The following is a 13,879-nucleotide window of genomic DNA, read 5'->3' as shown; positions in this document are numbered from 1 at the left end:
AATAGCATTTCAAAATGTGGGTAGTAGTCCAGCTACATTACAGACCAGAGCACGGGTCAAAATGAGCATAAGACAGGGACAAGAGCATAAAGGGGCAAACAACAATGCATCAGAGCAACTCTGGACAAAGTCAATGTTTTACCATAAGGTTAGAGCAGTGAGACAGGCAGACACAGATGCCTAATCCAGCTAGCACAGAAGTTATCATTTCCTATCACTTCATCTTGATATCACAAAAAGAATCTCAAAACTAATACTTTCAACACAATTTTGCTTGGACAAGACAGTAAATTCATTTCTAACATCTCACCATTTAGATTTTTCAAAGCTCTTTCAGCATCTCTCCTGTTCATGTAAGCTACAAATCCACAATTTCTTTCTCTGGCTCTTTCTTCTTCTGTTCTGGGCCACATAATCTTAACACTAGCCAAGGGGCCAAAGCGTCCAAACTCCTGACACAGCATTTCTTCATTCATCTGTACATCAGAATGAAACATTTTGTGTAAGCCAACTAGATTTAATGATGAGATAAAATCATTTGCTACAAAGCAACAAAACAACTTCTCAACAGTATAAATCTGCCACAACAATAATTTCAAACATTTCAGGTTTATTGTGTCATGTTAGATTTATTAAGCGACTTCAAATAAATTAAGGTTGAGTAGTCTTAAAAGGTGTAAAAACATCCAAGTTTTTTTTTAAAAACAATTTGGTGTCCCTGTAATTATTTTGGTATTACCTTGTTTTAAAATGTACTGCTTCTTGCACTTGGAGACAAGTATCACATTCTGGCAAAATTCTGTCCATTCTCCCTACATGGACCATTCAAATTTTCTAACTTTACTAGAATTTTATTTGCGTTTTTTTTAAAAATTCCCTTACGCTGGCAAGGTCAGAATTTATTGCCAGCCTTGAGAAGGTAGAGGTGAGTTGCTTTCTTAACGACCGAGAGACCATTTCAGAAAGCACTTAAAATAATCACATTGCTGAAGGTCTGGAATCACTTGTCGGCCAGACCATTAAACAATCCAGTAATTACATGGCCACCATTTACTGAAGCTAATTTTTTATTCCAGATTTATTTAATTAACTGAATTTAAAACCCTCAGCAACCGTGGTGGAATTTAAACTCTTATTTCTAGATCATTAATGCAGGATTCTGGATAACTGGATAACCAGTAACATAACCACTACGCTACTGTTCTCAGCAATTAAGATCGCTTAGTCTTAAAACAAGTGACAAATTACCAATCAGCTTTAGCATTGACATTCTATGTGAGGGCCTCACCTCCAGCAGCTGTTATCCTGAAGGGTTGAAATCACCATGGCCCATCCCCAGTAGAGCAGCTTGGGAATTGTACCATTTACTCAAACTGTACATATGGCTCCTTGCTGGCAGTGATATCCTATCCTGTATGCATCATCAGAACAACCTCTTCCACTCAGACTCTGTATTGAATTTCTACCCCTAGAGCTTTACAGTCCTGTCAACTGTTAAGTTTAGTGGTTGGCACAAAAGCTTAATGGTGCTACAAAATCTTTTAGAATGTTCATGGACTAAGCAGTCCCTTTTACTGTTCTTAGACAGGTGCGGTGGTACTTTTAGGCTTTTAATATATCTGTTTGTAGATGTTGATAAAATGTTTCCCCTACAATTATTTCTTAATCTGGCCATTGGCTATCAACATGGATCTGACAAGACTGTACATTGTTCCACGCAAATACAATTACATTAGAATTCCCATTTAAACTGTGAGTATGTCTTTATAGGATAACTGCTGCATTTTGGCCACACGATTCGAATTTTTAAAAACGTACCTTCGGATTAATGTTACCGATATATAAATTAGTAGTAGTAGGATCGCCTGCATCGTGAGAACCGGGAGTAAATTCCTCAAGTGCTAAAAGACAAAATAAATTTTCAGTAAAACTTTCAAAATCACACAAGTGTAAAAGTTTAATATTCCCAAAATATAATGCAGCAATAGTTACCGTTTGTTTGCCTGTTTCTCCTCGAAGATTCCGCTGAAAAGAGACACAATATTTTCTTCAGTGTGGTGTGCTTTCAAAATACGGAGGTAGAAAATGTAGCCACAAACCAGCAGTACTAACCACAGAAATTGCAAAAACCACTTAAGTGCAAATACAAACCAGATCCAAACACAGAATTCCCACAAACTTAACCACTTCCGTGAATCAAACAATACTCACTGGATGAAATTCTGCAGTCAAGCATAAAACGTGTGCAATTTTTCTTGTGCTTACTACAAGGCAAGCAGGTGGATATATAGAAAATGACCCAAAAAGAATTACCGGGTTCAGTAGCCTTTTCTTATTCACAAAAGTTCTCCAGGTGGAGAATGTGTCAGCAGTTCAATGCAGAAACAGGAAATAATCCTAAACTATATATATATATTTTGAAGGAACAGAGGGCTGTTACAAGTTAAAGCTACCATTTGCAAAATCAGGTGTACTTAAGAATATCTGTGTTTTTCTTGATCACCCCTCCTCTCCACAGTACTTTGGGATATTTAAAATTACAAGTAGGAATGAAAGGGAATATTCAACATCAGAGATATGAATAACTGTGTGATGGGCAGAGGCTCTTGCTCACTAACCTCTCTGCCAGAATCCTAATAGGGGAGGCTGCACAAAAAATAGGCCAAAAGACAGACAAGTTCTCAAACATTTGACCACAAGTCGTGCAGCTCAACATTTCAAGCAAAAAAATAACTTCAGGCTGCTCTCATGCACCTCCTAGTGTCTATTTGCAGGATGGCAGCCCAAATACAGGGAGAAAACATGCACAACAAAAATAACTTGCATCAAACCGTTGCCTATCAGAATGAAAGTGCCTCAATACTCCAATTAGAAAATCAAATTCAGCAACAGACTGACTTTTGTTAGGCACAAAGTACACAACTGCTGTTCGTAAAATAAAAATTCTGGATGTAACCCCAAGTCCAATAAAGGAACACTATACATTTAGATTAAAATCTGTTTTTATGAGTTACTGAGGTGAGCACTTACACTTTATGAATATTCACCAGAATGTTTCCCCAAGAAGCTTACTTTCAAATTAAAACAATTGCTTGACAAGGGGAATAACAAGTATAAAGTTAATTCAAAAGCAATGTGACAAATTAATTTTAAGAGAGTCAGCAACAATAAAATCGCATTGATCCTATGATTCCTGGGTAGGAACCTTATATGCTTCTGACCCATAAAAGAAAAGTTAAATTTACAGTATTGACACTCAAAATATAACCAAACCCTTGTTAAAAATTAACCATTTAAGGTTGGGTTACAGTTCTGGTACAAGATTCTACTCACATGAGCGACGGTTTTGTGAAGAATCTTCTGATGGCAGAGGCTCAAATCGACTGGGCCTGAAAGGAACATCCTTGCCCCCTTTTGTTTTCTGTCTTTCATCACGTTCTTCTTGAATTCTGAAACCCATATCAAATCCATATTATATTCTGCAAATAATGCTAATAGAAACGTAGGAAACAGGAGTAGGCCATTCTGCCCCTCGAGCCTGCTAAATTTAGATTTAATTCTTCATTATGTTTTTTTTATTCATTCACGGGATGTGGGCTTCGCTGGCTGAGTCTTTATTGCCCATCTCTAGTTGCCATTGAGGTGGTGGTAGTCAGCAGCCTTCTTGAACTGCTGCAGTCCATGTGGTGTAGATACACCCACAATGGTGTTGATACACCCACAGTGATGTTAGGAAGGGAGTTCCAGGATTTTGACCCAGTGACAGTGAAGGAACAGCGATATATTTCCAAGTCAGGATGGTGAGTGACTTGGAGGGGAGGTTCCAGGTGGTGGTGTTTCCATCTATCTGCTGCCCTTGTCCTTCTAGATGATAGTGGTCGTGGGTTTGGAAGGTGCTGCCTAAAGAGGATTGGTGAATTTCTGCAGTGCATCTTGTAGATGGTATACACTGCTGTCACTGCGCGTCACTGGAAGAGGGATTGAATGTTTGTGGATGTGGTGCTAATCAAGCAGTCTGCTTTGTCCTGGACAGTGTCAAGCTTCTTCAGTGTTGTTGGAGCTGTACTCATCCAGGCAAGTGGAGAGCATTCCATCACACTCCAGACCTTTGCCTTGTAGATGGTGGGCAGGCTCTGGGGAGTCAAGGGGCGATGGTTAGATTCTTTCTTGTTGGGTCATTGCCTGGCACTTGTCTGGCACGAATGTTACTTGCCACTTATCAGCCCAAGCCTGTATATTGTCCAGGTCTTGCTGCATTTGGACATGGACTGCTTCAGTATCTGAGGAGTCACAAATGGTGAACATTATGCAATCATCAGCAAACATCCCCACTTCTGACCTTATGATGGAAGGAAAGTAATTGAAGATGCTGAAGATGGTTGGGCTTAGGGCACTACCCTGAGGAACTTCTGCAGTGATGTCCTGGAGCTGAGATGACTGACCTCCAACAACTACAACCATCTTCCTTTGTGCTAGGTATGACTCCAACCTGTGGAGAGTTTCCCCTCAAATTCCCATTGACTCCAGTTTTGCTAGGGCTCCTCGATGCCACACTCTGTCAAATGCTACCTTGATGTCAAGGGCAGTCACTTTCACCTCACTTCGGGAATTCAGCACTTTTGTCCATGTTTGAACCAAGGCTGTAATGAGATCAGGAGCTGAGTGGCCCGAGCAGAACCCAAACTGGGCATCAGTGAGGTTATTGCTAAGCAAGTGCCACTTTATAGCACTGTTGATGACCACTTCCATTACTTTACTGATGATCGAGACTGACGGGGCAGAAATTGTTGTAGCTGTACTGGAACAGCTTGGCTAGGAGTGCAACAAGTTCTGGAGCGCAAGTCTTCAGTACTATTGTTAGAATATTGTCAGGGTCCATAGCCTTTGCAGTATCCAGTGCCTTTAGCCGTTTCTTGATATCACGTGGAGTGAATTGAACTGGCTGAAGACTGGCATCTGTGATGCTGGGGACCTTTGGAGGTAGTCAAAACATTACGATTTTAAAAAGGAGTTGACAAACATTTACTTACTGTTTTAATTCCTCTTTGAATAGTTCCAAGTTACTTTTTTTCTTCTCCTTTTCACCCTTTTTTAGGGGCTAAAAATTCAATGTGTTGTTAAAATTAATTGAAAAATTCATCTGCATTTTGAGAAGTTTAAGTTGCATAAATAGTTAAAAGCTACTAAAACAGCATTTGTTTTCAAAATCAAAAATACAAAGTTGAAGTGTTCCATGTCCAAAGAATGACTTGAAGCGTAGTTACTATCATGTAGGCAAACATGGTAGCTAATCTGCCCACTGCAATATCTCAGACAGCAAATGAGAAAAGACCAGGTAATCTATTCTCATAATCAGTATGCTTTAAAGTGGTGCCCCATTTATATATAGAGGGCATTCAGGGGAGAAGTTAGAAAACACCTCTTCATGCAAAGAGTAGTAAAGCATAGAACTCTCGCTGACTGAAGAGGTGTACAATGGGATACTCAGGCTTGACCAAATTGCTGGTATAAGATTTAAAAGTATTTGCAGTAAAAACGATCGCTAGAGTAGGTGTAGTAAGGAAACTCTTTCGAGTTACCAACAGTCACAGATTGCAACTTCTTTCGCGTACAATCACAGTTCTTGGTTTCCGGGAGTGGGAAACTCTTTCGAGTTATCAACAGTCACAGGTTGCAACTCTTTCGAGTACAATCACAGTTCTTGGTTTCCGGGAGTGGGAAACTCTTTCGAGTTATCAACAGTCACAGATTGCAACTCTTTCGAGTACAATCACAGTTCTTGGTTTCCGGGAGCGGGACATGAACCCACAACCCTCTGATTCAAAGGCGAGGGTGCTATGAACTGAGCCACAGCTGACACCTCCTAGGTGTAGTAAGGAATGTGATCTCAGGGTCAGGCTAAGATAAGCAGGCGATTGGACAATGTTGTAAATCGTCAGGCTAGTTAAGGCAAGTTCGTATTTTTGAATAAACTGCTGGCATCACTTGCGCTAAATGTCAGGTCATTCCGTGACTTTTTGTGACTTCATCTGTAAATGCATGCATACAGAACTAGATGTATGAGACAAAAACAATGAGTCAATGAAGAAGCATAAAGAGAATGGTATAAAAATGGAAGAAACTGTGTAACTTTGAGGAGCCCGTTACAGCAGTCTGAAGTTGCTATCCCCTGTATGCATACTTATATTGAATAAACTGCTGCTCGATTCACCTACAGCTGACTCTGTGACAAATGTCTTTAGATACGCCACAACACTGACAAAAAGCAATGGATACTAGCTCAATTAATAATTATAAATCTGAGAGCTTTTTTGTTACAAGGGTATGAAAGGTCATAGAACTAAGGCAGGTGGATGAAATTAAGATGCCAATCAGCCATGATCTCACAATGGTGAAACAGGCTCGAGGGGCCGAATGGTTTCCTCCTGTTCCCAGGTTGCTAGCCACAACTAGCATGCTCTTTTTGAATAGCGAATAAGATCTTTTATATCCGCATCTCATCCAAGAGGCAACACCTACAGCAACCCAATATTGCACTGAGGTTTCAAACTTGCATGTTCAACTACTGAAGTGGGGTTTGAATCCACAACCTGACTTTGAAGCCAGCGCATGTTGAACTGATCCAGCATATCATACAACTGGGGAACAGCCAGTTAAGAGCTGTTCTCAACTCATGCACTTCAAGCGGGGTATAGTAAATACTGTGGATGATTTACATGAACTAACCAAGAGGAACTGACCCACTGGATAAATTCACTGGTCCAAATGGGTCATGAAGTAGGTCAAGTCTATAAATTACCACTGTATAATAGGACTCCAATGTGCTGCCCCCATACGTAGTATTATCGTAAAGGTCTGAATGGGGTTGTGCATAGTTTGACTTCTTGTATTCTGCAAACTTAGACAAAGATAGCTTCTCAGGATTCATGCATTATATGATAACCAAATGAGACACTTACTGGCTTCTTGGGGTCTGATGTGAAAGATGGTGAAGATGATTTCTCTGGCATTAAGCTCTTTATCTCTGGAACCCGTGTAGAAGGTTTGTACAATTTTCCTTTCTGTTCCTCCAATCGCTCTTCTAAGGTGCAAAAATAAAACTTTATGATTAAATAAGTTATTTATTTTCAGACAAACGATAGTCCAATTTCTGGTTTCAACTGTTGCATTGCATGCACGTGCATGATGTTGATGATTGCAAACTATCAAATCAGTACAAGTCCCAATAAAGGGCTCTATTATCGGTTATAAGCCATAAAAGGCCATCAGGAAGATATAATAATTTTCAAAATGTTATTGGAATTTATTGTACAGTAGTGCAATAGTGCAATCTGTGTGTCCGCATCTTGAACTAAGTACAAATTGCAAATAGTTGTGGCAGCTGCTTCAAGTTTCGCTCTGGGATTTGGGCAGCTTGGCATTTACCATCTGCCTGCCATAACAAGGCAGAGTAGTCTGTTCTTAGTAAGCACTTCAATAAAAGTTCTGGGACGAATGGGGAATTTTGGTTGCTTGCTGTAGCATTTTGTTTCTGAATTTCATGATTTATTAAAAGTTACGCATCACCTAACTAGAGTATCTCTAAAAACTGTCCACAGTTCCTGAACAGACGAGAGCTGCATCAAACATAAATTAACATAGTGCTTTTCAGATCTGTAGGAGAAATTAGTCAAATTGGTACTTTGTTTGTGATTCCAAAGTATTGAGAAATAATCTTTTAATCTCTTCATAGATGACTGGGGCCTAAGTTTCTATCCTAATCACTGTCCATAGGGAAGTCCAATAAAATTTCTAGAAATCCATTTACAGATGATCTTTAAACATACTATTTGCCATGCATTGGTACGTTCCATCCTACAGCATCTATACCATGTTCAGCTTGGACATGGATCATCCATGCTCTCCAATTGCAATAGGTGTATTTCAAAACAGGCACTGCCTTTATGCTGTCTCAGATTACCTGTGTAATCAGGTCACCAACTACAAATGGCATTTCTGAGTTTGACTAACTGCAAGATTAAATGCAAGAGAATAGAGGTCAGGAAAATCTTCACACAGAGTTATCAGGCTTTGAAATTCACTTCTGGAATTAGTCATTGAAGCTGTAATTATGTCAATTTCCCCAATTAGATTGGACACAGACTACTACTCCTGCTATTACAGTACATTATAGCCCAACTTGTCTTTTACTAGTGTTTATGTTTCACACAAGTCTCCTCCCACCTCTCTTCATCTAACCCTATTAACATATCCTATTACTTTCTCTCTCATGCACTTATGTAGTTTCCCCTTAAATGCATCTATGCTATTTATAAAACAGAAAGCAAAACTGTACAGAGGACCATAGGGCTTAGGAGCAGGAGTAGGCCATTTGGCCCTTCGAGCCAGTTCTGCTATACAATAAGATTGTGGCTGAGGTGACTGTGGTCGCAGCTCCACTTTGATGACTGCCCCCCACAACCCTAGATTCCCTTACCTATCAAAAATCTATCTAACTCTGCCTTGAATAAATTCAATTACCCAGCGTCCGCATCTTTCAGGGGAAAATAATTCCATAGGCTAACGGCCCTCGAGAGAAAAGATTTCTCCTCGTCTCCATCTTAAAAGGGAGACCTCTTATTCTTAAACTGTGTCCCCTCATTCTAGACTCCCACAGAAGAGGAAACATCCCCTCCTGCATCCACCCTATCAAGTCCCCTCAGGATGTTATGTTCCAATAAGACCAACTTTCATTCTTCTAAGCTCCAATGGATATAGGCCCAATCTGTTTAACCTTTCTTCATAAGCCCTGCATAACTGCTTCTAAAGCAATTATAACCTTTTTCAAATAAGGAGAGCAAACTGTGCACAATACTCCAGATGTGGTCTCACCAAGGCCCTGTAGAGCTGCAGTAAAACTTCCTACTTTTATATTTTATTCCCTTTGCTATAAATGTTAACATTCCACTTGCCTTTCAAATCGCTTGCTGTACCTGCACACTTATTTTTTGTGATTCATGTACCAGGACACCCAGATCCCTTTGTACCACCACACCCAGGTCCCTCTGTACCATCAAGTTCTGCAATCTCTCTCCATTTAAATAGTATTTTCTATTCTTCCTGACAAAGTGGACAAGTTCACATTTTCCCACATTATACTTCAGCTGCCAAATTTTTGCCGACTCATTTATCCTATCTATATCCCTTTGTAGACTCCAACTCCTCTTGATAACTAACTTTCCTACCTATCTTGGTGTCATCAGCAAATGTAGCTACCATACATTCAGTCCTTTCATCAATGACAGATATTGCAAATAGTTGGCGCCTGTGGCAGTCCACTAGTTACAACTTGCCAATCCGAAAAAGACCTGTTCAGCCCTACTCTGCTTCCTGCTAGATAATCAAACTTTATCCATTGTCATGAAACTATAATAATTTTCATAATATTATTGTGATTATTGCAAAAGTGGGTCAATAGTGGGGTTTGTATAGTATCTCTGTGTGTATGTGTCTGTGGAGGGGGATTTATTTGAATTGGAGACAGCTGGTCTGGAGGCTTTGTGTCATCAAAAAAGAAGCTAGGTTTGAAATGCTAAGTACATAAACACAGCTGAAGTTTTAGAATGTGAGGTGTAAGGAACATTTGCACTTTTAGGTTAGTTTGAATTTCAAAGAGATGGTAATATGTTACACCTAGCCAAAAGAAGCCATTGCAAACTGTGTGTTTATTCTTCCAAAGGTTACTGATAAAATGAGTACTGTGGAAAAATTTGTAATATGAAAGGGGTAAAGTTCCAAAGACATATCGGAATAATGGAATTTACGTTAAAAAGGGAGAAACATGTATAATGGAGATGAGGCTGTGTATCAGAGGAGAAGGAATTCTAAGATCTAACAAGTGTGAAAAGCCTCCAGCATCTATGCATCAAGTTGCTGTCTATCAGAACCAAACCTGAAAAAACTCACTTTGAATTCTACTATCCAGGGTATCGTGTAATTTTGCCTGGATCTGTTTAAATCTATTTGTTTTTTTAACCATTGCCTTAACGGAGGTGTAACTGGGAGACAAATTAATTAGGGATTTTAGGAGTTGTTATAGTAATTTGTAGACCTATGTATTTGCTTGAAATCTTTTCTTTTGTTAATAAATGTTTAATTTTGTTTTCTAAAAACTTATGAAGTTGTGGTAGTCTTATTACTTCTGAATTCCGAACACGCATCTCAAAATAAAATACAAATTGCAAAACAGTTGTGACCACATGATCAAGTTTCCCTCGTGGATTTGATCCGCCTGGTACACATCATCTGCCACGTCATAACACCATGCTAATAGAAACATGGAAAATAGGAGGAGTAGGTCATTCGGCCCTTCAAGCCTGCTCCGCCATTCATTATGATCATGGCTGATCCTCTACCTCAACGCCATACTTCCAGTTCTCTCCCCACGCCCCTTAATGCCTTTAGAGTCCAGAAATCTATTTCCTTCAAATATATTCAATGACTTGGCCTCCACAGCCTTCTCTGGTAGTGAATTCCACAGGTTCGCCACCCTCTGAAGTTTCTCCTCATCTCAGTCTTAAATAGCCTACCCCATATCCTGAGACTGTGGCCCCTTGTTCAAGACCCTCCCCCCAGCCAGAGGAAACATCATCCCTTCATCCAGTCTGTCCAACACTGTCAGAATTTTACATGTTTCAATGAGATCCCTCTCATTCTTCTAAACTCTAGTGAATACAGGCATAGTCGACCCAATCTCTCCTCATATGACAATCCTGCCTTTCCAGGAATCAGCCTGGTGAACCTTCACTGCACTGCCTCTATGGCAAGTATATCCTTTCTTAGGTAAGAAGTCCAAAACTGCACAAAATACTCCAGGTGTCGTCTCACAAGGGCCCTTTACAGCTGCAGTGGGACATCTTTGCTCCTGTACGCAAGTCGTCTCGCAATGAAGGCTAACATATCATTTGCCTTCTTAATTTCTTGCTGCATCTGTGTGCTTGTTTTCAGTGATTGGTGTACAAGGACACCCAGGTCCCTTTGTATATCAACATTTCTCAATCTATCACCATTTAAATAATACTCTGCGATTCTGTTTTCCCTACGGAAGTGGATAACTTCACTTATCCACTTTATACTGCATCTGCCATGAATTTTCCAACTCACTCAACGTGCCTGAATTGCCTTGAAGCCTCTTAACACCCTTCTCAACATTCACGCTGCCACCAAGTTTTGTGTTGTCAGCAAACTTGGAAATATTACATTTGGTTCTCACATCCAAACCATTGATATATATTGTGAATAGCTGATGCCCAAGCACTGATCCCTGCGGTACCCCACTAGACACTGTCTGCCACTTCGAAAGATACCCATTTATTCCTACTCTCTGTTTCCTGTCTGCTAACGAATTCTCAATCCATGCCAATACGTTACCCCCAATGCCATGTGCTTTAATTTTGCACACTAACCTCTTATGTGGGACTTTATCAAAAGCTTTCTGAAAATCCAAATACATCACATCCACTGTTTCGCTCTCATCTATTCTGCTAGTTACATCCTCAAAAATTCCATTAGATCTGTCAAGCATGATTTCTCTTTCATAAATCCATGCTTTATCTAATCCTGTTGATATTTTCTAAGTGTCCTGTTATAACACCCTTTATGATAGACTCTAGCATTTTACCTACCACTGATGTTAGGCTAACCAGTCTGTAATTCCTTGTTTTCTCACTCCTTTTTTAAATAGGGGCGTTACATTTGCCACCCTCCAATCTGCTGGGATTGTTCCAGAGTCTACAGAATTTTGGAACGTGACAACTAACACATCCACTATTTCCACACCCATCTCCTTTGGTACCCTGAGATATAGAATATCAGGCCCTGGAGATCAATTGGCTTTCAGTCCCATTAATTTCTCCAGCACTTTTTTTTTTAGTAATACTAATTCCCTTCAATTCCTCCTTCTAACTGGACTCTTGATTCCCTAGCATTTCTGGGAAGTTATTTGCATCTTCCTCTGTGAAGGCAGAGCTAAAGTAACTGTTTACCTGTTCTGCCATTTTTCTTGTTCTCTTATAGATTCTCCTGTTTCAGACTGTAAGGGACCTACATTTGCCTTCACTAATCCTTTTCACATGTTAAAAGCAAACTGTAAAAGCTTCTTTAATGTTCCTTGCAAGTTTACTCTCATACTCTATTTTTCCCCTCTTAATCAATCTCTTGGTCTTCCTTTGCTGAATTCTAAACTGTTTCCAATCTTCAGCCTTGCTACTTTTTCTAGCAACTTTATATGACTCTTCTTTGAATCTAATGCTATCCTTAATTTCTTTTGTTAGCCATGATTGGGCTGCTTTTCCTGTTTTTTTGTGCCAAAAAGGAATGCATAACTGTTGCAATGCACACATTCGTTCCTTAAATATTAGCCATTGCCTATCCACCATCATGTCTTTGATGAAGTTCTCCAATATATCTTAGCCAACTCATGCCTCACGCCTTCATAGTTTCCTTTGTTTAGATTTAGGGCCCGAGTTTAGGATCGGACTACTTCACTTTCCATCCTAATGCAGAATTCTATCATGTTATAGTCACTGTTCCCTAAAGGACCCTGCACAACAAGATTATTAATTAAACCCTTCTCATTGCACAATACCAAATCTAGGATAGCCTGTTCCCTAGTTGGTTCCTTAGTATACTGGTCTAAGAAACCATCTCATACATATTCTAGGAATTCATCCGCCACAGTATTATTGCTAATTTGGTTTGCCCAGTCTATACATAGTTTAAAGGCACCCACGATTACTGTACCATGTTACCCCCTAGACCATGGGCTATTATTTTGTGTAGTAACTCTTGATGTGGCATCTTATCAAAATGACTTTTGGAAATCCAAGTACAGCACATCTATAGGTTCCCCTTATCTTGTTACTTCCTCAAAAACCTCTAATAAATTAGTTAAACATGATTTCCCTTTCACAAAACCATGTTGACTCTGTCTGGTACCATTATGATTTTCTAAGTATCCTGCTGTAACTTCCTCAATAATGGATCCGAGCAATTTCTCTATGACAAATGTTTAGCTAACTGGCCTATAGTTTCCTGCTTTGTCTCCCCGCTTTCTTGAATAAAGGTGGCACGTTTGCTACTTTCTAATCCACTGGGACCGTTCCAGAATCTAAAGGCTCCAAGTTTAATATAATCAAGGTTCAATACAAGTTTAATATAACTTCACTGTTTTTCAATTCCATCCTTCTAGAAAAGAATCCCAGTGCTTCATTCAATTTCATCGTCTTACTAACCTGTGTCTCTACTTTTGGTTATTTATGTATCTGTATCCCCTAATCCCTTTGCAATGCTCACCATTTAGACTTTAATTATGCAGGTAGTGTGTAGTTTCTCTACTTTTCCTACTAAAATGTATCACCTCACACTTATCTATATTGAAATTCATCTATACATAGCAAAATTAATATCTTTTTGCTATACTAATAGTTCAACACTCATGTCCAGTAGTTCTACATTGCCAATATCCAAATCCTGTTTAACTTCTATGTACAAGATCATGAAGCATAGATTTCCCTACAACTGCCAGCAATTTAAGAATTAACCATGTAGCAGAATGGAGGAAATGCTTCGACACTAAATTCAAGCTGTGGCAAGTTTGGATGTTGCAGGATCAGTTAAACGGCAGTTTAAGTTTTAAACAGAACTAGACGGTTCAAGGGAGCAGATTGGAGAGAAAGACAAAATGTGTTCAACATAAGCAACTTTTCTGCACATGAGCTTGTGCAACAGGATCCAGCCAAAGATGTCTTAAAATCGATCTCACCAGTTGCTGATAACGTGGATGGTACATGAGCATGTTCATGGCCCAAGGTGTCCTCTGTTAAATGGATCCAAGCCAGGT

At 39.5% G+C, this 13,879-nt stretch overlaps 1 protein-coding gene across 5 annotated transcripts in view; it reads right to left on the bottom strand.

Annotated features, from left to right (window-relative positions):
- The window catches only part of u2surp (U2 snRNP-associated SURP domain containing), a 76,720-nt gene that overhangs the window by 39,553 nt on the left and 23,288 nt on the right, over nucleotides 1-13,879 (bottom strand). For all 5 annotated transcript variants that reach the window (XR_013579626.1, XM_078564221.1, XM_078564220.1 and 2 more), the window contains exons 5-10: nucleotides 6,960-7,081; nucleotides 5,031-5,098; nucleotides 3,334-3,449; nucleotides 1,993-2,025; nucleotides 1,819-1,901; nucleotides 311-476 (exon numbers count right to left, since the gene is read on the bottom strand). Coding sequence is in view for 3 of the 5 variants with exons in the window: in XM_078564220.1 (XP_078420346.1) it covers nucleotides 311-476; nucleotides 1,819-1,901; nucleotides 1,993-2,025; nucleotides 3,334-3,449; nucleotides 5,031-5,098; nucleotides 6,960-7,081 (588 nt within the window). In the remaining 2 variants the exon portion in view is untranslated. The remainder of the gene's footprint in view (nucleotides 1-310; nucleotides 477-1,818; nucleotides 1,902-1,992; nucleotides 2,026-3,333; nucleotides 3,450-5,030; nucleotides 5,099-6,959; nucleotides 7,082-13,879) is intronic.

This window comes from Cetorhinus maximus, chromosome 19, assembly GCF_964194155.1.
Source record: "Cetorhinus maximus chromosome 19, sCetMax3.hap1.1, whole genome shotgun sequence".
NCBI classification, from domain to species: Eukaryota; Metazoa; Chordata; class Chondrichthyes; order Lamniformes; family Cetorhinidae; genus Cetorhinus; species Cetorhinus maximus.
Note: the sequence above shows the minus strand (reverse complement) of the source record. Positions and strands in the feature narration are given on the sequence as shown.